General features: G+C 55.2%; 5 protein-coding genes across 5 annotated transcripts; 3 read left to right on the top strand and 2 right to left on the bottom strand.

Moving 5' to 3' along the window:
* Nucleotides 1-1,901: 1,901 nt before the first annotated feature.
* Nucleotides 1,902-2,701, top strand: GCG54_00009181 (uncharacterized protein; the record flags this gene model as incomplete). The annotated part of the gene is made up of 3 exons (XM_045409130.1): nucleotides 1,902-2,070; nucleotides 2,146-2,378; nucleotides 2,429-2,701. The coding sequence occupies 3 exons, from the start codon at nucleotides 1,902-1,904 to the stop codon at nucleotides 2,699-2,701; spliced, it is 675 nt and encodes a 224-aa protein (XP_045256375.1).
* A 3,457-nt stretch (nucleotides 2,702-6,158) lies between these two features.
* Nucleotides 6,159-7,937, bottom strand: GCG54_00009182 (uncharacterized protein; the record flags this gene model as incomplete). Its single annotated transcript, XM_045409131.1, has 2 exons — nucleotides 6,159-7,820; nucleotides 7,896-7,937. The coding sequence occupies 2 exons, from the start codon at nucleotides 7,935-7,937 to the stop codon at nucleotides 6,159-6,161; spliced, it is 1,704 nt and encodes a 567-aa protein (XP_045256376.1).
* Nucleotides 7,938-9,385: 1,448 nt separating this feature from the next.
* Nucleotides 9,386-10,244, top strand: GCG54_00009183 (V-type proton ATPase subunit E; the record flags this gene model as incomplete). Its single annotated transcript, XM_045409132.1, has 3 exons — nucleotides 9,386-9,415; nucleotides 9,520-10,028; nucleotides 10,094-10,244. 3 exons carry the CDS (start codon nucleotides 9,386-9,388, stop codon nucleotides 10,242-10,244), a joined length of 690 nt encoding a protein of 229 aa, XP_045256377.1.
* Nucleotides 10,245-10,444: 200 nt separating this feature from the next.
* GCG54_00009184 (uncharacterized protein) lies at nucleotides 10,445-13,220 on the bottom strand (the record flags this gene model as incomplete). The annotated part of the gene is made up of 3 exons (XM_045409133.1): nucleotides 10,445-11,095; nucleotides 11,144-13,039; nucleotides 13,077-13,220. The coding sequence occupies 3 exons, from the start codon at nucleotides 13,218-13,220 to the stop codon at nucleotides 10,445-10,447; spliced, it is 2,691 nt and encodes an 896-aa protein (XP_045256378.1).
* A 7,287-nt stretch (nucleotides 13,221-20,507) lies between these two features.
* GCG54_00009185 (Phospholipid-transporting ATPase DNF1) lies at nucleotides 20,508-25,166 on the top strand (the record flags this gene model as incomplete). Its single annotated transcript, XM_045409134.1, has 3 exons — nucleotides 20,508-20,933; nucleotides 20,997-24,172; nucleotides 24,224-25,166. 3 exons carry the CDS (start codon nucleotides 20,508-20,510, stop codon nucleotides 25,164-25,166), a joined length of 4,545 nt encoding a protein of 1,514 aa, XP_045256379.1.
* Between the last annotated feature and the right edge of the window lie 266 nt (nucleotides 25,167-25,432).

Consider the following 25,432-nt stretch of genomic DNA (forward strand, 5'->3'; position numbering starts at 1 on the left):
TGCAGCAAGTGTCCAGCATTTTAAGCATGGTTCGCCAGGGGAGCCAAGAGTATGGAAATTGGACGTAGGCGGGCGGTAACGTCGTGCCACCGCCGCTGAAGAACAGCGACATGGTTGGGCGAGATGGTGCCATGAGGGGCAAATCAATTAACAACCTCGCCTCAACCTGTAGAGTTGCTCCGGGTTCATTCGTACGAGAGGGAGGCACCGGGCGCTAGAGCTCGGAGGAAGCCGTGGTTTTGTGAAGTGTGAAGGGAAAGAATTGGCCGGTGAAAGGCAGGGAGGTAGAATGGACGCGCGTGTAGAGTGGTATTTTGGCGAGCGGTTGCGACATGTCTCGCTGGCTGATGTCGCGTACGGCTCCTCTGCAAGTGCCGTAATGCCGTGCAGCGCATATTCGACGTGCTAAGGGTCCACGGCTTCGAGGAGCGAGGGAGGAGGCTCTGCTGGCTGGTCGTCTCCTGTTTCTCTTTTGCTCCAGAGACGATGATGTAAGTCCGTCGTCCGTTCAGACTCAGCAGTGCAGTTCGCGTTTGGTTCCCTTGTAATCGTCGCTCCCGCTGAAGTAAGCCCCGGTGTAGCAGGCATCAGCCATGCTTTACCACGTGAAGTGGGAAGAAGACCTTACATAAGGCACTGCTTGGGTTCGGAAGGATGTATGTATCACTTCTGCTGATTTAAACTGTAAAGTGACTTCTACTCCCTGAGCTGGCCTTAGGTCAGCGGGTTCCTTGCGGCAGGCCCAAGCCAGCCAGCAGCAGCCCTAAGCAACGGGGCCAAACGGACGACCACCCCAATCAGGCGACTCTTGGACATTTTGAGCGCCCTGATTGGCTACAAGCGCCGGATCGGTGGCTGCACGGCTCTTGCACTGGCGCGTGCCCGTACCGCCTGCATGAGGGCGCCCCTCGGCCCTGAAACACGTCTCGTCAGGGAATTCGAATCATCACGACCTCCCTTTCCTCGTCCACAGTCCGTCCTCCGCCTCTGGCCATCTCTTTTCGCACTATCCCTCTCACCCCTTTCCCTCCATTTCCAGTGCGCCAGACACAGTGTGACACCGGTGGGCTGGTCCCCAGCTGTTTCTGGTGCGTTTCTCATTCTCCCATCTGCTGTTCGAGCCACCGAAAAGTCGAGAGGGGTCCCTGCCGCCGCGCCCCAATACGTAACCCACCGGACGCTGCCACCATTGACCAAGACCACCACCAAGACAACCCAAGAGCCGCCCACCCCTGGTCGCCCACTCACTGGCTCTCGTCCACTCTCTTGACTTCCCTTCTCGATACGGGCCCCTCTCCTGCCACCAAGAATCTGGCGATTCTCCTCTGGGGTCTCCCTGGCCAGCTCAAGTCTCTCAGGTCTCAGTCTCGTCCGAGACAGCACTGTGGATACCGGCCGCTCTCCCGTTCCACCTCCTCAGACTTCCAGTTGCGCCTCTACTCCTTCGCTCCCCTTCTCCTCCTCCCAGTCCTACGCGAAGCCGGGTTCTTTTTGGAGAGCGACCTTTGGCCATACTCATTTTCTTGTACAATCGTTCAATCCGACCTTATTCACTTCTTTGGCGATACCTTCGGTTCGTCACCTTCTCTCTTTCTATACCTTTTTATTTTACCGTTGCGATCGTCCCCCGCTGGGTCGTGGAGGTTCCGTGTATTTTTGCTGGTCGAAGACAGTCCTTACCCACGACACCGACCCCGACGAACCCGCAAACGATTTTTGAGTCCGTAAACAAAGACGCCGGTCGTCAACCAAAAAATCTCGAAAAATCTTAAATCTATTCGAAAGAGGAGGACAATCTAAGAGGAGGATTATCTGGAACGGTTGAGGGGCAGCCAAGTCTCTCCGGGCGACAACTCTCTCTCGGGTCTCGTGGCTGCTCATTATCACGACAGCAACCCGCCATGGCGAACAAGGTGCTACTGGCCTACGTGGCCGCCGACGCAGTCTTCGTCATCACCGGAGCCATTCTCCTCGGTTACTCCCTCATCAACCAAAACACCGTAAACGAAGCACCGAAAGAGGGCGTCGAGGCTGCCACCAAGTTGCTCACGAAGCAATTCCCTCTGACCGGTACGTACTCGAGCGCCAATGCGATGGTTCGGCTATGGGGGTATCGTGGGAACATGAAGGACTAACAATAAACAGCTGGTGTCGTCAACGCCGTCTTCATCTTCGTTACCTTCCTCATGACCATCCCGGGTATGATCACTACTGCCCGCGGATGGCTCAAGCTCTCGGGCTACCTCGTCACCTTCTGCGGCCTCTTCAGTTTGGTCCTCGGAACCTACCTTTGGGTCACGACCCTCACCACCAAGGCCGACTTTGGCAAGCTCTGGATTGCCGCCGACCCTAGTGTTCAAGAACTCATGCAGACTGCTGTAAGTTTGCTCGTAGGCTGTATAGAAAGAACAGGACTAACACCGGCCAGTTTCAATGCTGTGGATACTTCAATAGCACTTCTCCTGCCTTCATCACCGATGTTCAGTGCCCTAGCCCTGCCGCCGCCGCACTCCAGAAGGGCTGCGCCGCCCCGATCACGAGTTTCGCCAATGTCTTCGTCGACAACATTTTCACCGCCGTGTTCGGTATGGTGGGCATCGACGCCCTCCTCGTCGTCTGCACTGCCATGCTCCTCAAGGACCGCAAGGAGCGCGAGCGCTATCGCCATATCGATGAGAAGGCAGGCTACCGTGGATTCTAAGGGACGCCTTCCATGGGTCCCCCTTCTTTTGCCTTTGGGGCACAGCCGCAGGCCAAATGAATCGGAACCGAATTTCTTGTCTCTCCTTGGACGACTTTTTTGCTGTGGAAACTGGGAAGCAGAGCAAAAACGCGACCCCCTTTTTTTTCTGTCTTTTTCGGATGGGGAAGATTGATATCGCCTTACCGCTCCGCGCCCGCGGCCATTGATTGGTCTTAATGTTCAACCCGCCTTCTTAGACAACGTGGACAGGCAAAAAGAAATCAAACCTTCTCCCCCCTTTTTGGCATCCTCTGAGCCAGTCCCTAATCCGAGGGACACGGCTACGACTCTTGACGTATGGAACGAAACCTGGACGGAGATATTCGAGCGAAAGTCTGTTTTGTGTGACGGCCACTTGTCTCTTCCTCTCTCCCAACCTACCTCTCTCAGACCCCTTTTTTGTGTGTGGACATCATATATAGATTTTTAGTGTTGATTATCTCTGTTCTGTAAGAAGGGGGGAACTTGCCCTGGAAGTCAATCCTGTTTCTATACCTTGCGTTCCCACGCGCCGTGCTGTGAAAATGTGTGAGATTCGATGCAATGTGAGCCATGAGCGAGTCTGTCCAAGTCGAGTGTGCTCATGAGTTGTCCACACGGATTCTTCACGGCGGAGAAGAGTGCATATATACACAATCTCCGGTCCATTTGGGCCACTCTAGAGTACATCTACTTGCGACGACGTTGACGTGAACAGTCTAGAAAGCCAAGAAGCCACCAATCTATTTCCACAAGCCCCCAAAGCCCAGCTAAACGAATCAAAAACAAAACCCAAGAGGTCGTTGGCAAGATGTAAACTGATAGGCGCTCGAAATAGAACGAACGGCGTCTGGGGTAAACGTGCCAAGTAAACCTAAGCGGGTTCGCGATGAGGAGCCTGGCCAATGGAAGCGGGCGGAGGGCCCTGTCGTCGGTGCGTGAGATATAAACGATCTGGGCCACCTCCACCCCCCGCATAACCAACGACGACGGGAGATTGACGAGATGGATGGTTCGGGTAGATTGGATGACGATCTCGAGGATGATGTGGAAGAAGAGGGACGTTGTATTTTGATGAATTATGGGATGTGAGGCTTTGTGCTGTCGTTGTCCGTCGAGGTGGTTGTACCTTCTTCCGTCGGCATTGAGAGCGTTGTCGACTGGGCTCCTCTGCACATACTCTTCCTCATAATGACGGACTCGCGGTGCTTCCTCCGCCAGACACATGTTAAACAAGTCAATCATCTCCATTACTTCAGGATAGCCAGTCGTCAAAGGATAAGAAAAACGACGTAACCTTCAACCCCCTGCGTCTGCGGCGCCACCGACTATGGTCCGCCTCCTTCCTCCCACATGCCCGTGGCCGCCAAATATGTCCGAAGAGAGTGCAACCCACCACCATCCGAAATATATGCACGTATACGCACGAACCCCCAATGACTTCAACCCTTCCGTATCACCGTCAACACGGCCGATGCTAACGAGTCAGCCCGATGGTCTCCTCTGTGCCGAACTTACCGTACTTGGCATGCCGTCACATACACTTTCCGCGTGACATTGTCATGTCTTTGGCTAGTGCGAACTATGTTATTGATAGATTGGGAGCCGCACGTAGAAGGTGACGAGCTGTGAACTTCTCTAGAAGTCTGATGTAGTGAGTGAGGGCTTGGAACTTTGTCGGCGTCTAGTGGTGTGAGGTATCACTTTTGAATTGTGAATTTGTCGGTTACTTGTCGTGGAGTATTGTTGAATCGAGTTGAGAGTTTTTGTCAACGATTCTACCTATAAGTGAACATTTGTGTGCATAGAAACACCCCTCGAACGCCCTCGTGCTAAGAGCGAACTTCGTCAATTGCGAGAAAGAAGTTTGCCTTGTGTTCAGTTACAGCAATCAAAATGGACGGGTGGCGCATCATCCTCCACAGAACCATAACCACCGAGACCTGCCGGCAGAAGAAGGGACCTCGACGTATTCCATATCCAGGCTCCAGTTATGGACCGGCTTCGTATGCATCTCCTGTTCTTTCTATCTTCGCAGTGCCTAACATGTACGGTCTCATGACGAAGGCCTGGTGGGCTTGATCTTAGCAATCTTGCGTTGCGATCAAAGATGTTGATATAGGCACCCAAGATCAATCCCAATATTTTCTCATAACAATGCCATAGTCAGATTGAGTGGATATCCGACTTCAATACAACCAACGGCTTGTTGAACACCCATGAAGGGCGTAACGTTTGTACTTCCCCGTATGTTGACGGCAAAGTTCTCCTGCTGAGAGGCAACCTGTCCTCAAGTGACCCGAGCCAGAATTGAGGAAGCGGGTTTGACGCGACAAGATATCATCATCAAAGCCCTACCCAGCCCGCCGATTTGTCCACGTTTGAGTTCTACGCTTTCACGCAGATTCTAGAACAAAACGCGAAGGAAACCAAGGGTGCTCATCTCCCTTGCTGATTTTATTTAAGAATGACTCACAAGTTGTAGCCTAAACAATCGTATGCAAGTACCTGGACAACGAGAAGAATGAGAAGACAGCCCATGGAATCACTAGCAAGCGACTCAAAGTCCTGGGTAATGAAGCGAGCCTAAGATCAAGCGGGACTGGGAATGACGCGCTGGGGATTGGAAGGCTGCGTCTGAGTCATCTCGGCCGAGGGATTTGCCTGGCCGAACTACAAGCTCTTCAGGGAGAGGGAGTCCTGGCCGCAGAGACAGCAACACCGCCTGATCCACGATGAAGGCCTCCTCTGCGAGTGCCGTGTGCCAGCAGCACCCGATATGCCATGTTGATATTCTCCGGACTATCTCATGTACTGCCAGGCAGCACATTCTTCCGACTTTCCCTATGAACGTCCATCATTGCAATGACAAGAATGACCGCAAGAATTCTTCTTCCCCTAGATCTCCAGAGAAACAGGGATCCCATGGGGGTTTTTGGTGTAGAGACAAACATTACTAATATGCTTGAATCGAGAAGCCAAGCAACTGCAACAACATGACATCTCACAGTTCACAGACAAGAGCCCTCGCCATAACTTTTCCTTTTTTTCTTCTTTTGAAAAGAATGGTCAATAAATATCATACTGTCGAAAAGTCCGTCTCGCCAAGGGAGCTCGGAACGTGGGTCAGCTATATCCTACGATATACCCCGAAACCCACGTGTGTATGTATTCTAGATGAAACAACTAAGGGACAAACGCCCACCCGTCACCCAATCTCATCATGCCAGCCTCTCACTCACACACACACACCACAAAATGTACACATGGGAATTACGCCGGAGGATGGCATGCCATGAGAAAAAGGGGCAACCTGCCGAGGAGGAGAAATCGGAGGAGGCAGCCAATATTTCGCATGAAGAATGAAGAAATGAAAATGAAGGAAGTAAAAAGAGGATCAAGTGAATAATGACGTGACAAAGTGGCTTTCCGATACTCATACAGGCGAATCATCACTAGTCCGGCCGCCGCCGCCGCCCCGCCCCCTATCATGCTGCTGGGCCCGGTCGTCACCACCGCCTCCGTTTCCCCTCCGTGGCCCGTGAGCGCTACTACTACTCTCCGGCCTCGCCTCATCGCGGAAGAACGCGGGCCAGCTGCCACTGCTGCTCGGCGGCGCACCCTCGTCTCCTCCTCCGGACCCCCGCCACCACTTGAGTTTCCAGATACCCCCAAGCGCCTCCTGCAGGGACGGTTGGCTGCTCTGGCTCTTGCGGCGGCGGCGAGCCGTGAAGCCCGGGAACCCGGTCGACTTGCGCCGCCTGCGGCCTGCGGGTCGACGCTGCGAAGGGGACTCGCTACTGGGGCCAGGCTCTGCTGATGAGAATGTTTGGGGCTGGGTGCCGCTTGTGCGGCGGTGGCCGAGGAGGGAAGTCGACTCGGTGATGTCGGGCATCGTGCTTGAACGCCTACGCGATATGGGCGGGCTTGACGTATCGCGATCCTCGAGCTCACCCCAGATCTCGGCACGTTCTTGCCATCTCCTGCCCTTCTTTGGACGGCTGGGTGTAAGGGGGGTTGTCTCCCCACTTGCTACGTTAAATGTTGAGTATGTTACGGGTAGAGGGTCGTCCTCTTCGTGGAGGCTGTACAAGTCGTCGCCGCCAAGGAGAGACTCCTCCTCGTCTTCGGTGTCCTCCACGAGACCCAGGCCGGGCGCCAAGGAAGACTGGCCTACTCCCGGTGTATGTTGCTCGTCGCTGAGGCGCCATGATAACGCCAGCACGCCTGAAAGTAGGATGGCGGTGCCCAGAGCAATGAGTCCACCGCGGAGGGGGCTGATAAGGTCGGTCTGGTTGAAGTAGATCAGACCATCCAAAATGGCAATGATGTTATAGATGCAAAAGACCATTGGGTACAAGACCGACGTCGACACAAGCTTCAGGCCGCGGTGGAGGTAGTAGAGCTGGCTCAGGGCTAGGGTGACTAGCGCGAGGACCAGCACCCAGGCCTGCCAGTGAATGAACTGGTTGTCGCCGTCGGCTATTGTCTTAATGATGAGCTCGACCGCAGACTTGGCGACCAGCAGAGAGTGCGCGGACACGATGCCGCTTATACAGCCGTACGACAGGCCGCGCACGAAGCGGAATCGCGAGTTGGTCGAGAGGCTCGTGAAGGCGTCGAGGCAGTCGATGGTGATAGCGATGGAGAGGACAAGCAAAGCCTGCATGATCATCCATATTACAAAGGATCGGCGGCCGAGGAGGCCAAGCAACTCCTGGAGGTTGTGCGCAGGAGAGGGGATGGCTCCAAAGACGGCGATGAGTACAGCACCAGCGCAGACGAGCATGGTGCCCCAGAGAGACCAGCGCGTGAAGGGCTCGTTGAGTATCAGGGTGGCGCATATCGAGTTGAAGACGAGGCCGGAGGCCTGGAGGGTCGACAGCACGGGGAGAGGGAGGGTCGAAATCTGGACGGAGCTACCGAGCAGGTTGGCGGCGATGAACATTCCCATTCCCAGCTGCCACCTGCCCCTCCGGTAGGGCGGCCTGCGTATCTCATGCGGGCCCTTTTCGTCCTCGAGAATGTGCGATTTTCGTTGTAGCGTCAGGCCGAGGCTCTGGACGCTGGTGGATAAGAGACCGACGATGATTCCGATCTGGAGAGAGGCTCAAGTGTTAGCGTCACCCGTTACGAATGCAGGCTAGGTGAGATGAAGGGGAGGTGGACGTACGGCGATTGTCCCCCCGGGGGAGATGCCGCCAAGGGACCCCATTGCGCGCGCAAGAGCTAGCTGTCGGTCATCTGGCGGCGGTGGTCGAGAATGAAGCAGCGGCGGAAGGCCGTCGGTCTCATGGATTTATCTCGTGCTGTCCCTTGTATCCGCGCAACCGATTGCCCTCCCTGTTGTGCTAGCGCTTTCGTGCCGTGTCTCTCTTCGCTGGATCCGGGGCCGGATGGCAATCGACGTCGGGGGGTTTCGGGCGGTCGGACGCTTCTGCGGATGGAGGAGGGTAATTGAAAAATGCTCAGGAAAACGGGACAAAAGTATGAGCCGTTGCGGGACGCAGAGGTGGTTGCAAAGTTGCCCAATAGCCCGCCACTTCGAAAAGGTCACTCCCGGCCGAATGATGATCTTTAGCCGCCAAGACCAAGCTTGCAGCGAGATTGTACGTAGTGCTAGGGGGGATCGCGTTGCTCGGTTTCGGTCGGTCAGTGACGCAGAAACGCCAGACGGGGTAGGATTGTTGAAGATGTTTGCGTGTACTCTTAATGCGCGTTATAAAATACGGAGCTTCCACATGGCCGGAGTCGGTGAACACTTTGTTAGATCATGGCTCAGCTCGAAACACCAGACAGACGTACGTTGGCAATGCACGACGCAATGGCCGCCCGCTGTCCCGTCGGTCAGGTCTGGCCCAAATAGTGCTGGGCATGCCGGCTCTCAATTGATTTGCTTGCTTGCTTGCTAGGCACCCACACCCCCAGTGAGCGCCCCAAGGTACACTAACGCCGCAACGCAGCGCAGAACGCACCACGCAGTAGGGGACCCTCCCGCCTCCCGCCTTGCATTATTCAGGTCAGGACCCAAGGTCACTGAGGTCCATGAGGGCGCATGTGGCGGTGCGGATGCTCTCCAGCCCGACGTCAGCTGACCGCCGGCTGCCGGCTAATCTTATCGCTCGTCATGCTTGGGCATCCTTGGGGCTGCTTCAGAGAGGTGTCCAGTCAGGAAGGTCCTGCGTGATGTCACTTGCCCAGACTGATGAGAAGTGAGGCTGGTGCAGCAGAACGAGCACCTGGCGCACAGACCAGTTCGGTCTGTGGCATCCAAAGTGGAGCAACTGTTCCAGTGGTGCAGCAGCAGCTGTGAGCCAGTCAGACAGGTGCCCGTGGTGTCCGCCAGCTGTGGCTGTTCCCTACTGCCTGCCTACTGTAGCGGTAGCGGTAGCCGTTCCTGTCCTGGGCTAGGTTGGAGCTGGGCCGGCGCCGAACGTCCAGTGATGCTTGCTGCTGCGGCTTGGAGCATCGAGACTCGTCAACAACAGCTTCATCCAACACACGACCCTTCTCCATCCCGCACCCCATCCGCCCTCCCCCCACGACCTCGACGGCTTCTTCAGCTTCATCTCGACCTCCCCGCGATCCCAAATCGCATCCTCTCCCCCTCGTTCCCGATACCCTAGTCGAAGAAAGTCGCTCAACACCCCCCAAACCGCCAACATGTCGCACGCACCGTTGACCGACGACCAAGTAAGCTCCCCTCGTCCTCTCTCTGCGGCCCAACGACAGCACTCCCTCCGAACACATCCGTCAATGAAGGTCAAGTACTGATGCAATGGGTCACCCCCAAACAGGTCGGTCAGGAGCTCCGCAAGATGACGGCCTTCATCAAGCAGGAGGCGATGGAAAAGGCCCGCGAGATCGAGATCAAGGCCAACGAGGAGTTCGCAATCGAAAAGTCCAAGCTCGTCCGCCAGGAGACGGACGCCATCGACACCCAGTACGAGAAGAAGTTCAAGCAGGCCCAGATGTCGCTGCAGATCACCCGCTCCACCGTCACCAACAAGACCCGTCTCAAGGTCCTCGGCGCTCGCCAGGAGCTCCTCGACGACATCTTTGAGGATGCCCGCAAGAAGCTCGCCGCCGCCACTAAGGACAAGGCCAAGTACCAGGGCATCCTCAAGAACCTCGTCCTCGAGGGTCTCTACGCCCTCAACGAGCCCGAGGTCCAGATCCGCGCGCGGAAAGCCGACTATGACGCCGTCAAGAAGGCTATCGAGGACGCGACCAAGGAGTACAAGAAGGAGGTCGGCAAGGACTCCGCGGCCAAGATTGACGAGTCCGAACCCCTGCCCGCGGAGAGGTATGTCACATACGCACGCGACTTTGGTGGAATCTTATCTGGCAACTCACTAACGCTATCAACAGCGCCGGAGGAATCTTCATCATTGGTGGACAAGGAAAGATCGAAATCAACAACACATTTGAGGAGCGTCTAAACCTTCTCCAGGACACCTCTTTGCCCGCCGTGCGACAGACTCTGTTTGGAAAGAACCCCAACCGCAGGTTCACCGACTAAAAAAATCCAAACCCCTTTCCGAAATGCGCCCTGCAACCCTCCCTCCAGCCTCTCCGTGGGCTGGATAAACCATTGCTGCATGAAGGACTCCCGACGCCTCCGTGTTTGAAACCTTCCTGTGGTGTATCTTAGATGCTGTATGATCGTGGCCAACCATTGGCGTATTAGGTAGTTGTCGTTATACTACAATTGCATTATCATTACCCTAATGCACTTACGAACGTCTCGTCGGCGTCCGAAGATTCTTCTTTCGTGACCTCTTTGTTCTTACGACCGTGTACAAACTTCTTCATAAAGTCTTGTTGTCTCCTCTTCTTGGCTGAAGATGGTCCCTGATCCCCAAAGATGCTCTGCGTTGGTGGAGGTCTAGTGCGAACAGAGTACGATAGGCGTTGTCCAACCCATTCAAGCACGCTCTTCGCCTCCGTACGAGCCAAGTTAGCCGCACCCGTGTCGTTGATGCCGCGCCAGATAGCCTTGAGACGCTGAGCCAGGTCATCTATCTCGGCGTTGAAGTTCTTCTCATGCTCTCGGGCGTCCTTATCTGAAGTGAAGGAACCGTCGTCCACGGCCATGTCTAGGAGCAAGACCTGCGCCTTGAGGTCGGCGTAGTCGGTCTTGCGGCTGAGTTGGAAATCGCTGTCCTTGACCCGAGCGATGACGAGGCGAAGGGACATGGTCGTGTCAGGGTGCTGGTCGGCGAGCGCAGCGTCCCGGAGGAAGAATGAGACAGCCAAGCGTCTTCGAAGCTCATGTAGCTTGGATGAGGTGACCGGCATGCATATGAGCGGGAGAATCCGCAGTGAAGCCTTGTCAAATCCATGATAGAGACTTGAGCAAATCTCAGTGCACTAAGCAATGTTAACGTGGGACATTCCGTGTTCCGGAGGCTCACTTACGAATTCGTTCCAGACGCCATCTTGGACGTTGTCCACCAGTGCGGCCAAGGCAAGTTGATGTGCCATCAGCACGTCCGGGTTCTCGATGACCATCTTATCAGCCGCCATACGTAGAAGCATATTGACTGCGTACGCGATGGTATCATGCCGAAGATATCGAGCTATGTTATGAAGCCACTCCAGGCATGACTGGAGAGGTTTCCAATCTCGCTCTTCGTATATGTCTCGAATTTCGCGAACTGGCTGCAGCGTTTCATCTCCTATATGATCCGCAGCACCCAGTTGACGAAAAACCTCTGACAATTGTTTAGGCGTGATCAGACGTCTGACTTGTTTCTTATTGGCAGCGGCAAGCCTGCAGTATTCCTCTCTCAGGACGCCAACCTTTTCGACATTCACCATGTTCAGAGCCCAGAGGTAGAGCTGATCAGGAAGGCCGATAGATGCCGCCAGACTGGTAGGCATCCCAGACATGATGTGCCGATCTCGTGTTCCTGCCTTTTCGAGGAACGACCAGGACCCCTTGGCGCTCTTTTTTGGGAAGGGCAGAGGAGTCTGAGCATCAACCTCCTTGAAGAAGTACCATCTGGTCTTGGAGCCCGATGTGTTGGTTCGCTCCATCGCCTTCATCGCTTTGTCTGCGTCTTCCTCAGTCTTGACGCCGGCGATCTCAATCAGCTTCTGGCGAGACTTGCTAGGGCTCGCGTCCACCATGATCTCGTCCTTGACCTCAACCTTTGGCGCCCGCTTGGGGCTGTCGAACTTGACGTCGTGTCTTCTTGAGTGCGCATCCAACGTCTTGAAGTCAAACTTATGCTTCGGCTGAATTGTCAAAGGCGACTTATGAACCATGATCGCCCTCCTTTTGGCGCGCGGCGTGCCGCATGGATCTACCCCTGGTTTCCTCGGGCCCAACATGTCGAGATCTGGCAGAGAACAATCTGAGAACGAGTCATCGTCATCCTCGTCATCTGAGCCCTTGATCACAGCGTCCCTATCCAGGGCAGTACGCTTTCTTGCTGTCGAAGGGGAAACTGGCTCACTTGGAGAGCTGGGAAGGTCAGGCAACGATGGGAGGCTGCTAGGAGTGTCGTTGCCTGCCGCCTGTTCTGGTTGGCCGCGTTTGGGCGTGCCGCGCAGGTCGTTCCTCTTCAAAGATGATAACGAAGGTAGGTCGGCAGCAAGTGCCTCAGGTGGGCTCACGCTTGTAGGCTTTTTGCTCCCCGAAAATAATAGTCGTTTTGGTGTTGTCGCCTCAACGTCAGAAGACTGACCTGGCGTGGAGGGCGCAGAACTGAACCGGACCTTGCGTGCCGAGCCAGTGGCTCGTCCGGAGGGCGGCATGTTCGAGTCCTTGTCGGCGTAGATGGCCTTTATTCCCGGACTCCTACGTCCGGGTGTGCGAAGCGAGGACTTCCGCGGCGAGGCCAGTGAAGGTGTGGTGCGTAGTTCAGATAATGAAGTCGAAGTGTGAAGCATGGCTGTTGCTGACGCTTTTGGAGCAGACTGGAGCGGTGACACGCTGACCGTGATTGAATCGCCCGAGTGACCAGCTGGAGGCTTCGAGTTTTCGTCCTGGACCATGGACGCCCGTTTGCGTTTGCCTTGCGTCTGCCTTGGCGATGGCGCCTTCTTCACATCTCGGACTTGAGTGCTGGATAATGCGGTCGGCGGAATTTCAGCGCCTGGGGACGAGGCCGGGGATGTAGAAGAAGCACCGGTGGCCCCGGTCTCTTGTGACGAAGTCAAGGTGCTTTGAGTCCTCTTGACAGCTGGTCTCGCATCGAAGAAACTCCTAATATCTCGGTTGCCGTTTGTTGCGCCGGCAGCCTGGCCGCTGCTTCCCTTGGGACGTGCCATATCGGAGGTTACACCGACAGACAGATAAGCACAACGCTACAGGAACCACTGATGATTTCAGAACGAGACACACGAGGTATATGGCGTAGAATGCGACGATGTTGATGAGCTCAGTCACATGATTGCGCATGAAGCCGGTGCAGATGGAATAGGACGTCGGTGCAAGGTCCGACGCGTAGGAGGCCGTTTTCGCGTCGATCGCCAAATGGCGGATCATTTTAGTGGGGAACCACTTAAGCCTGCGCGCTTTCCCATTCTCACATTTGCTTATGTCATCACTGTCACGGGCAGGAGCCTTTCTTTGATATGGCGCAAATAGAATTCCGATGGGCATTTGGGTTTCTGGGGAGAAGTCGGTGGCGTCGTAATTAATTGAAAGCATGACAATTCGTTGAATGACGAAAAGAGACATTCCCATGGAATTCGCAGGTGGTTTCTTTGTGGCAGCCGCAGCGCGTTTCAACGTGTGGTGAGATGCGACATGGATGCTCCTCCAAAAAGCGATTACAACATTCCCCCAAATGAACAACAACTGCGGCTGACACCTGCCAGCAGGCATCAGGCCGTTGAAAAAGGCAAGCGCCGCCTGCTCCATGCATGCTGGCTTGATATATGTCTACTGGTAAGGAAATTTGCCAACGGTGATGACTCGACTCGGCATGTCGTTGTCGGATGAACAGATTTGGCTGGCCTTTTCGGTGTCCGCAACGGCGGAGTCATCTCGGCATGCGAAATGCGACTACGGAACCACCGGCGACGGATGAAAATCTCGGAGACCTGATACAAATCGAGGATCATGACCGCAGAGGAAGGACGGCACGAACGGAAGCGGGCTGCTGAGCTTTCCATACTCCCGGCCCCCCTCCAAAAGGAACGCGGCCAACAGAAGATGCCCGACGATTGCCAGCAGCCGCGAACCGTTGGAGACCGATGCTCTTGAGCTTTTCGGTTTCAGGGGTCGGAAGGAGTCCGGAATAGGGGACATCGTGGTCACGGTGGTCGCAGTGCATGACGGCGCAGTTTGGGAGTTCCCTGGGCGGCTCTGGGAAAGTATGGATGGCCTGGGAGCTTGTCTACGGCGTAGTTCTCGTCCCTTGTCTCCGCCCTCTTGCTGCACATGATGATGGAAGGTCACGGCCTGGAGACTGCGCTGGCCCAGACTTGCCCAGGCGCTTGGGACACTCCCAAAGCCACGCCGAGTTTGTCATCGGACCAAATTTTTGCTCAAGGAACCCTTTCGCAGAAACGGCGGTCCGGGTCAGAGGTGCATCGATGAACCTGTTCCAGGACCTTGGGCGCGATCAAAGCGATCATCCCAGAAGGTTAATTCGACCCGTGTGTCCCGTGTAAGCCGCCCAGCCCAACCTCCTGCTACTTCGACGACCTCAGGTTTGGAGATGGGCATACTTCTCTCTCTGCACCATCGACAAGCGTAGGGCAAGCCAGTGGCGTGGGCTCCCCAACTCATGGCCACATCCTGCCTTCCCGCCTCCCATCCGGTGTCCTCCGTCTGTTTCTTGCGGGAGGGGCATGGCTAAGTTCGAGTTGCCCTCTGGATTGGATGAGACCAACCAATCTGGCGGGCGTGGAGGAATGTGAGCGTTGGGTCAGATTGGTTCCGCGTTTGAGTCTGAGTCGCACGAAATCCCCGGCGCAAATTTCATGTAACAAGACGCGACTTGGAAGAATTCCAGAGCGAAAGCCCAGGAAGCAGAGTAGGCAAGCAGAGCAACCGCCATCAGTAAGAGCCACCTGTCATATGTTTGGCATCTGGTCTGTCGCGTGCCGTCCGTATTGTGCGTCGTTCCTCATGGATCTCATGGAAGGCCTGCAGCGATGAAGGGCTCGGCGTGTGAGGTCTAATCTCTCCTCATCCCCCACCCTCCTCTTCGTCCTCGGCGCGCAATGAGCTCCGTATGCGCCGTGGAAGCATGCCGCAAACCCGCTAGAAGAGCTGCAAGAAAAGCTGGCTGCATCCCCTGCAAAGGCCCGCCGTTCCCCGTCCTACCTCCGAATGGGCATGTCGTAAGCCCCGAATGCCCGTCCGCATTTCCCTCCACTATTCCTCCATAGTCCAATTGCGATGTAGTAGCACGCTGATTGCCAGTGGGCGCCCCGTTGACTCGGAGGCTTGACGACTCCTACGGTGGAGCCTCCCTCGCAGATGGACTCGACTGAATGGCCAGACTGCGTGTTGATGGGCAGAGGGGAGATTTGGAGCTAACCTGCTGGCAATGCTGGCCGGCCCGGGTTTGGCATGATCCTGGGCCTGGGGGCAACAAGGTCGGGTGGTTTTTTACGGCGCAGTGACCGTACCTACGCCCCAGTGATTGGAAAGGAAGAAAAGAAGAACGCAGGGGACACCCCTAGACGATGACAACCGTTGCCGAGGCCGACCACGACGGTGTCCCCTGGTTGCGGTGAGCAGTTCATTCAAGCATTACTCTTCTTTTCCCGTCGCAAAAGGAGAACACGGACAGATCTGTGAGCAAAGGTCATCCCGGAAGTGGCCGCCAAGAGCAAGCGTGAGGAGGGAAGGTTGGCCCTGCCGAGGGGCGCTGAGTGACTGACTGAGTGCCCTCTACTGTGTATTGTACAGAGTAGCGGCTGTAGATTTGTTTCAAGCTGCCCTTCCCGTGTGGCTAGGACGGTTGAGTGGAGGGGGGAGGGAGGGGGGATCTGGATAGGATCGCCTCATCGCGGGTCGCTTTGCCATCTTTTTCAGCCTCAGAATCAGATTGCTCAGATCACGCCAACGGAGGGAAACAAGCAAATGTTGCAATGCGATTGTGTGTCTGACTTTTTATGTCTTGTTATGCTGTTATGCTGCAGCCTCACACGGCTCCAAGCTGTTTCCCCCTCCCATTGCGCCGGTAGAGGAGGTGGTCTGGCCGTGAGCGTTGCTTCTGTAACTTGACACGGCAGACCAAAGAAAGCTTGGCTCAGGTGAGGAACCGGCTTGGTCGACCGCGCATCTCAATCCCGCACGCCCAACAGGCCCTAGTGGCACAGGCGCAAAGATTCGCGATCTTGTCCGGGCGCCGTGGGTACGATGCAACCCTGAGACCCGTTTCTCTTTCCCACTTGGAACCATCAAGGGCCAACGGATGGAGCCTCTTGGTCGCTTGCTATTTGAGGTTCAATCGAATTTCAAGAAACGGAGCGGAGTCCACAGCGAGAAGTTGCGAAGAGAGAGGCTGGAGTTGGCCATCGGCCATCGGTGGCTCATCAAAAGGCGCCGGGTTTCGTGCTCCGCCAGTCATCAAGACAAGACTTGGGTGCCACTCTGCGACTCTGGGGTGGGAGAAGACTCGCTCACCTCTCGCGGGTTCCCCTGGCTGACACATGCTTGGCCAATTTCTCCTTTGGGGGGCCAAGTATGGGTCGTTATTTAACACCAGCTTCTCCAATGTTTGGCGAGGCCCAGCGAGGGCCCGCGTGTGCGCCTGCGTCTTGTGTCTGGAACCGTTCCTCCCCCCCTTTCCTGCGTGTGTAAGGGCCATAGGGGTTGGGACGGACGACGGATGGGCATTGGAAGGGGTCAGGATGACGACGATTGCTTCCCGTAATAAACACGGTTCGAGGCTCAGCCTCAATCTTCAGATCAGCAAGCAGCACGGCGTGCAACGCAGGAGTGGACAACTGTAACGCAACAGCTGGGTTTGGGTGTATCCCGGACCGCTGGCTCGCCGCGGGCCACTGCGACGGTCAGGTTCGACAAGTTGCCGCTTAGAGGTTGGGATTCGCCTGGGACGAAGAGGAATGAGGAGTGAACCCCGTCCCAAGGTGCCAGTCGGTAGTGTTGTAGTTGCAGTTCTACTAGAGGAGAGATCTGCCTCGGTGGTGGGCAGTATGTAATGTTGTTGCTAGGTAGCACACGGTTGGTCTGGGTCAGTAAGCAGAGGTTAGTCTATGCTAATCCATCCGCCAATTGATCGCGTGCATGCATACTCTTGTGCTCCCCGTGCCTAAAGGCTCTTGCTTCCATCCATCTTTGAATTATTCGGCGGCCGGAAAGGGAGAAAGATAGGTAAAGGTTGTGCAATGCAGACTACGGCAGCCGAGACCCAGGAGCAGGATGCAGGGCTTTGGTTTGCCGCTTGCAGAAACGCATTCAGACACCTACGATGCGAGGGCGGCTTCGGTACGCTTAGTAGAAATCCGCTCCTGCACCTTGGTCTTGAGTCCTCGGGGCAGTCTTGTCGCAGATATTTGAATTGGTTTTTGGTTCGGATCCGGATCGGCTGGATTAGCGCGTTGATGATGTCCATTTGCCATATTCCCGGGGATGGCAGTAAGCACCTATGATGTACCTGGCTTGTATTCCTTTGCGCTGACTTGCCGCAATGGGCAGGAATATGGAAAAGTGCTGATGTGAGCAACCACTGGTCTAACAACGGCAGTTGGGCAGAATGTCGTTCAACCGTTAGGCAAAACGGAGGAGGCAGTGATTGTTCCATGTCATGTTCCTCTCGTCGTCGGCTTACGATACGTCGGGGGTGGGCGTTGACTGACGAGACGATGCGCCGGACTGCGTTGATTGGTTTTAACAGTAGTAAGACCTTGCATTGCAAGCTCGGGGCCACGGCCACGGTCCGCTCAGTGCTGGTTTGGTCCGGTGTTGCTTCGCTCCTAGCGTTTTGCTTGAAGCTGCCGGTGAGCCATTGTCCGTCATCAGCTCAGCAAGCAGAGACAGAGGCAGAAATCCGTGGTGCTTGATTGTAAAGCAGCTGAGTAGCAAGGTTGTAGGCGACCGACAGGGATCATTGCGGCGAGATGAAGAAGCCGGAGATTTGGCGGCGGTGATTGGTCGGGACAGCTCGAAATGGAATGACGACTGGGGTGCAGAGGGTAGGTAGGTACTGTACATACTGCGCGGTACAGACGAAGACCACCGGATGTCGCTTTGCCTTTCTTTTCTTGTTTCTTATGCACAACTCACATTATCAAGTGGCTGCGACAGTTTGAAAGGCAAGGGATCTAGGCGTGAATCCAGGGAAAGGCAAGAGAAGGGTCGTGGAAAGTAAGGTAGCATGGGAATCTCTGGAGCCCGATGCTAGTTTATTGCGACGAGAAAAGACAGATATACTCCCGTCGGTATCCATGGCATTATCGAACTCAAGGCGTCCCGTCCCCCAAAGCGATACGATGTTGTAGACGAGCACATCCAGTTTCCACCTCGAGCCAGACTAGAACAAAAACTTGGGATCTCCAGCAACTCAAGCGACCTCAGAAGGGTCCAGCCATAACAAGATCCTGGTTTGACTTGGTGGTGTTCTGCTGTCACCGTGGTAGCGAAAATGAGGCACTTCTCACGGCGCAATCGCATCCCTCCCCTCCCCCCGGCGCCCCCATGACAGGACAGGGTCGTGGGTTGATTACCAATTGCGCACATCCGTCATCCACCTCAGACCGCACTGCAGACTCAGAGCGGTGACTTGGGGACTCTGGGAGCGACCGCCAGTCCGACTACCCTACACGCTAGCGCTCTGCAAGCTGCGTGCTGCAGGCGATTTGCCAGGGTTCATGGCGGTTTCTGGGCGGGTTGGCGGGCACGTCGTGCTTGTCAAGTCAAATTTGATCTGTTCGGCGAGACAACTAAGGGATGGGCGGGATGGATCATGGGGATGGGATGCGCACTTCACCTACCTGCCCTCAGTATTAGCGCTGTACAACCACCTCCCCTAAAAGTCCAAGGTCGGACGTGGAGTCTTGCTAGTCCCCGGGCCATCCGGGCGGGCGGCCACTCCACGACCGTCGCTGCTGCGTATCCCCGATGTACCTGGCATGACCATCTTGCAGCGCGGAGGCGGGTTTGTCGCGAACGAGTGACAGCCAGTGACTTGCGCGTTGCATCATCCTCCGTCCCATCTGGGATATTTTCCCTCCCGGAGCAGCAGGAACGCTACTGCTTGCTGCGATGGATTCCATCCATTGTTACCGTGACCACTTAGCACCTCACCACCACCAGCTGTTTCTCTCACACTCTGCTCTTCCTAAGGTGCATCTACAACACTCCATCTGCGGGACTGAAAAGCAGGACGAGAAAAAAAAAAAAAGGGTGTGAGAGAGGTGGGAACTCGCCCGGCCGACGCGGCACTGCGGGCTTTGCGGACACTACGGGCACGCGCTTCGGTTGCATCTCGCGCTCCTTTCTCCAGTCTTTCTCTCGCCCATGGTCCTCTCATCGGCTCTGATTGACTGATTCTACCCTACCTGCGTTGCCTACAGCACGCAGGACGGAAGCCGCTGCTCGGCCTCGCCCTTGTCAGACTCCCGTCCCCCGATGAACCTATTCCTATTCCCTCGTCGGTCATCCTCCTCCCTTTCTCCATCCTGTGCCGGCCTCCCTCTCTCCCGGACTTAGTGAGCGAGATGCGGTCCCCTCCCTACGAATCTTCCCATGATACACTGTCTCTCCGTAACTCGTAAGACTCTGCTGGAAACGTGGACGGTGGACCTCAGCTGTTCTGCCACGAGTCCACGATGGGCCGGACAGCCTCGCAGAGAGGGATGGGAAGAAAAAGCACCGCCGAGCCAGACGACAGTTCGGAGGTAGGCAGACAGGAACCAATTTACAAGACAGGTACCTGATCTGAGGTGCTCAAGGACCGTACCTGGTTAGGGTGTTTCTGCTACAGACTGCCACCTAACGGTAGGGCGAGATACTTCCACCGCCACACTCCTTCCAAGTACCCTGTCCTTTTCCTAGGTAGGTAGCTGCACGATACGTACCGCTTGCCAACTACCTAAGGCACCGCACCTCCCGTCCCGCTTCCTTCCCCCTTGCCAAGTGTACTGCGTATGTGCGTGGGTGTCTAGAAAGTAGTGTGTGTAGGTAGGTACCTTATGTATGCCTGCGCCTTAAGTAAGAGCGAGATACCCATATGTATCTCCTTGGCGCATTTTATCCAGCCTTGGATAACTTTCATCCTCTCACCCCAAGCACCGCCCAACCGCTGCACACTGCTGCTCCTCTGTACGCCGTAGACTGTAAAGGGTGACTCGGGGTACATACCTCATCCCCCCCTCCCCTCTTCCCCCCCCAGCATAACACCGCTCCCAGTCCCTCCCCCCAGTACCCAGCACACACCCCCTCTCAGCGGGTTTTTGGGTAACGCTGTCATCAAACACCGCGACAGCGCCTCCCGGCCCCTTCTGCCAAAATAATTCTTGCCCCCTTCCGACCACTCCCTTCCAATTCTGCTACTCCCTCGCACGAACCACGCTCTCTTCAACCAACACCACAACACCCAACCTCGGACGGACAACGACGACGACGTTACGCTGAATATCCACGGTCACTCGTTTTCCTCTCACAACGTCCTAGGCATCATCAACCGTATTTAATTTCGCCCTTCGAACTGCAGTCAACCCGATCTGGACTGCCGCACCATCACCGAGTCCCCCTCCCCAATCGGGACCAACGTTGCCGCCGGACGAGGCCATCCTGGAGGACAACTCGGGTTGATCGGGCTTCTCGCCCGCACACAACGAGGCCACGATGGCATCCGTCAACGGCGAAGCAGGTCCTCCTCCGCCCGATCCCGAGAATCCCACCCTGCGCACGAGATGGGCTACTCGCAAAATGACGATCAAGAGCAGTAGCAAGAAGAGGCTCTCTCTAATGAACCGCGCCCACCACAAGAAGAAGAACAGTGAAAAGAGTCGCAGCTCAGGCGGCGGCGACTCGTTACAGACAGATCACACGGCTGCCGAGCAGGACGACGGCCATGGCGGTCGTAAATTATTCTTCAACCTCCCTTTGCCCCCGGAACTCAAGGATGAGGAGGGCCATCCCTCACAGCACTTCACGAGGAACAAGATTCGCACCGCCAAGTATACACCCCTTAGCTTTGTTCCGAAAAACTTGTGGTTCCAGTTTCAAAACATTGCCAACGTTTTTTTCCTTTTCCTCGTTATCTTGGTGGTAAGTCAGATTCGAGGCTCTCTCCTCTCTTGTGTACGCTGAACGGTTTCCAACCTCTCCTAGTTCTTCCCCATCTTCGGAGGTGAAAACCCAGGCCTTAGCGCGGTGCCCTTGATTTTCATCGTCACCGTCACTGCAATCAAAGATGCAATTGAAGACTACCGTCGAACCGCACTCGATATCGAGCTCAATAACGCTCCCGTCCACCGTCTGCGAGGATGGGACAACGTCAACGTGGAGGAGGACAACATTTCTCTGTGGCGACGCATCAAGAAGGCCAATTCTCGTTTCTTCGGCATGATCTGGCACACTATCGAGAGTCTCTGGTCCAAGAAGGCGAGGGAGGAAATGGCGAGACGCAGAGCTCCGCAAGCATCAGCAGACGCGCCACGACCATCGATCGAAACCCACGCACCACGCGATTCCTACCACTCACCCAGATCCGCTCGGGATTCCTTCGTTTCTGCTAGGGAGGACATCCAAATGACGCCTGTTCCTTCTCCTCAGCCGCGCCAAAATCTCGACGTACCGAAGCCCGAGGACCACCTTCGAGCGAGGGAGATGATGCAACGCAAGGGCGATGTTTTGAACCGTAATCTGCCCACAAAGGGCGAAGCTCGATTCCACAAGGACGCTTGGAAGGACCTCAGGGTCGGAGATTTCGTGAGAATTTACAACGACGATGAACTTCCCGCCGACATCATCGTTTTGTCAACCTCGGACCCCGACGGAGCCTGTTACGTCGAGACCAAAAACCTCGATGGTGAGACCAACCTCAAGGTTCGACAGGCACTTCGTTGCGGCAAGTCGCTCAAGCACGCCCGCGACTGTGAACGGGCCCAATTCTGGATCGAGAGCGAGCCTCCTCAACCTAACCTTTACAAGTACAACGGTGCTATCAGATGGCATCAGACCTTCGACGGTGACACGGAACCCGAGCTCATGACCGAGCCCATGACCATTGACAACATGCTTCTTCGAGGATGCAATTTGAGGAACACCGAATGGGCCCTCGGCGTCGTCGTTTTCACGGGACACGACACCAAGATCATGATCAATTCTGGTATTACACCCAGTAAGCGCCCCAGAATTGCGCGCGAGATGAACTTCAACGTCATTTGCAACTTCGGCATCTTGTTCCTCTTGTGTTTGTTGTCGGCCCTTATCAACGGTGCTGCCTGGGCAAAGACCGACGCCTCTTTGTATTTCTTCGACTTCGGATCCATAGGAGGCAGTGCGCCCATGTCGGGCTTCATTACCTTCTTCGCCGCCATCATTGTGTTCCAGAACCTGATTCCTATCGCTCTCTACATCACCCTCGAAATTGTCCGACTACTCCAGGCTATCTTTATCTACAGCGACATCGAGATGTATTATGAGAAGCTCGACCAACCCTGCATTCCGAAGTCTTGGAATATTTCCGACGATGTTGGCCAGATCGAATACATCTTTTCCGACAAGACTGGCACGCTGACCCAGAATGTCATGGAATTCAAGAAGGCAACTATCAATGGCCAGCCATATGGAGAGGCATACACAGAGGCACAGGCTGGAATGCAAAAACGATTGGGCGTAGATGTGGAAAAGCAGGCTGCTGAAGCTCGAGCCGAGATTGCGGACGCCAAAATCCGAGCTGTCGACAGTCTCAGGAACCTCCACGACAACCCGTACTTGCACGACGACGATGTTACATTTATCGCTCCTGACTACGTTTCCGACCTGGCCGGCGACTCGGGAGAAGAGCAACAGATGGCCAACGAACACTTTATGCTCTGCCTCGCCCTTTGCCACACTGTCATCGCCGAAAAGGTACCCGGTTCACCTCCGAAAATGATTTTTAAGGCTCAGTCTCCCGATGAGGCCGCTCTGGTCGCCACGGCTCGCGACATGGGCTTCACCGTTTTGGGCAGTACCTCCGAGGGCATCAATCTCAATGTGATGGGCGTCGATCGTCACTATCCTATTCTTAACACCATCGAATTCAACTCGAGCAGAAAGCGAATGAGTGCCATTGTGCGCATGCCCGACGACCGCATTCTTCTCATCTGCAAGGGTGCGGACAGTATCATCTACTCGCGCCTCAAGCGAGGTGAGCAGCAAGAATTGCGTAAGATTACCGCTGAGCACCTTGAAATGTTCGCCCGCGAGGGTCTGCGGACGCTTTGCATTGCTCAGCGTGAGCTCACCGAGGATCAATATCAAAAGTGGCAAAAGGAGTATAACGCTGCGGCATCCGCTTTGGAAAACCGTGAGGAGAAGATGGAGGAGGTTGCCGACCAGCTTGAGCGTGATCTGACCTTGCTTGGAGGCACGGCGATCGAGGACAGGTTACAAGACGGTGTTCCTGACACCATTGAACTGCTCGGCGACGCTGGTATCAAGCTGTGGGTTCTCACTGGCGACAAGGTCGAGACCGCTATCAACATCGGCTTCTCATGCAACCTTTTGAGCAACGACATGGAATTGATTCATCTCAAGGTTGAGGAGGATGAGACCGGCGAGACACCTGATCACCACTTCCTTGGTCAACTTGAACAGGAGCTCGACAAGTATCTGGAAGTCTTCGGCATGAAGGGCGACGACGACGACCTTGCCAAGGCGAAGAAGAACCACGAACCACCTGGCCCGACCCACGGTCTCGTCATCGATGGCTTTACGCTGAAGTGGGTTCTCCATGATGCTTTGAAGCAGAAATTCCTACTTCTCTGCAAGCAATGCAGATCAGTCCTCTGCTGCCGTGTGAGCCCTGCCCAGAAGGCCGCCGTCGTCTCTATGGTGAAGCACGGCCTCAACGTCATGACACTGTCCATTGGAGACGGAGCCAACGACGTCGCCATGATCCAAGAGGCGGACGTGGGTGTTGGTATTGCTGGCGAAGAAGGTCGACAAGCCGTTATGTCATCGGATTACGCCATTGCCCAGTTCCGCTTCCTTCAACGCTTGGTTCTCGTCCACGGCCGTTGGTCGTACCGCCGCCTGGGAGAAACTGTCGCCAACTTCTTCTACAAGAACGTCGTGTGGGTTTTGGGTATCTTCTGGTACCAGATTTACTGCGACTTCGATGTTACGTACATCTACGAGTACACTTACATTCTCACCTTCAACCTTCTCTTCACCTCAGTTCCGGTCGTCATTATGGGTGTGTTGGATCAGGACGTTTCAGACAAGGTCTCTCTGGCCGTGCCTCAGCTCTACCGCCGAGGCATTGAGCGTTTGGAATGGACGCAGACCAAATTCTGGTAAGTCACATCATGAGCGAGATCACTAATAGGGTGCTAATAGGTTTGCAGGATGTACATGCTTGATGGCGTTTACCAATCTGTCATGGTATTCTACATTCCATACCTCACGGTGGTAGGCACCAGCTTCGTCACCAAGAACGGCTTGAACATCGAGGACCGGACAAGACTCGGCGCATATATCGCACACCCTGCCGTCGTCACAATCAACGCCTACACCATCATGAATACTTACCGTTGGGATTGGGTTATGATCCTTATCGTCGTTCTCAGTGACTTGATGATCTTTATCGTCACTGGCATCTACACCGCCACGGAGTCATCGATGTTCTTCTATCAGGCTGCCCCCCAGATCTATGCTCAGGCGTCCTTCTGGGCAGTCTTCTTCATCGTTCCCGTCATCTGCCTGTTCCCCCGATTCGCGATCAAGGCGATCCAGAAGGTCTACTTCCCTTACGACGTCGACATCATCCGTGAGCAAGAGCGGCAAGGCAAGTTCTCCCGTCTCACACAGGGAGACGAGGCAACGGTTGTTGGAGAAGAAGCGGCGAGCAAGACGCCGTCAAACTCGTCAGTTAGCTCGCGTAAGGGTAAGCACATACACTACGCCAGTGTGGATGAAGACAGAAGGCCAATCTATCCACCTTCAGTTGCAACACACACGACGCACAACCCACGGAGTCAAAACGGAAGCGACGGGACCAATTACACGGGTCATCGGCAGTCGATGGACATGGTGCAAACGCAATCGCTCGATATGACACCACCGATGCGGCCCTCATTCGATCGAGTACGCCCCTCTTACGATCGAGCCCGACCGTCCTACGACCGAATGCGATCTTCGATGGATCGCACCCGGGCGAGCTTCGAGGCGAGCAGCGATTTCACCTCGGCGGCTCGTCTCTCACGAATAGAGTCTAGCCAATCATACAGCGACCGATTCCATCCGAGACGGCTCAGAGGTCTGTCGTTGACAAAGAGCAACAACATATAGACACCTCGACTTGACAACCACCGACCGAAGTTACTCCTTGTATTATACCATCCACCATGCCCTTCCGAATAGGGCCTTGTTTCTTTGCTGTTTTGTTGATATCCCCCGATGCATCACGATCTGCATGAGCGATCTACGACGTTCCCACCGTCGCGTACCAGCGACACCCGATGCTTTCACCCCCACCCCAGCCTCTGCTCTTTCATTGGTTTCGCGGAATTCGTTTTCGGCTTTCTTTTTCTCATTCTATAGGGTTTTCCTATGGC

The sequence above is a fragment of the Colletotrichum gloeosporioides genome (genome assembly GCF_011800055.1).
Source record: "Colletotrichum gloeosporioides strain Lc1 chromosome Unknown consensus_117, whole genome shotgun sequence".
Lineage (NCBI taxonomy): Eukaryota > Fungi > Ascomycota > Sordariomycetes > Glomerellales > Glomerellaceae > Colletotrichum > Colletotrichum gloeosporioides.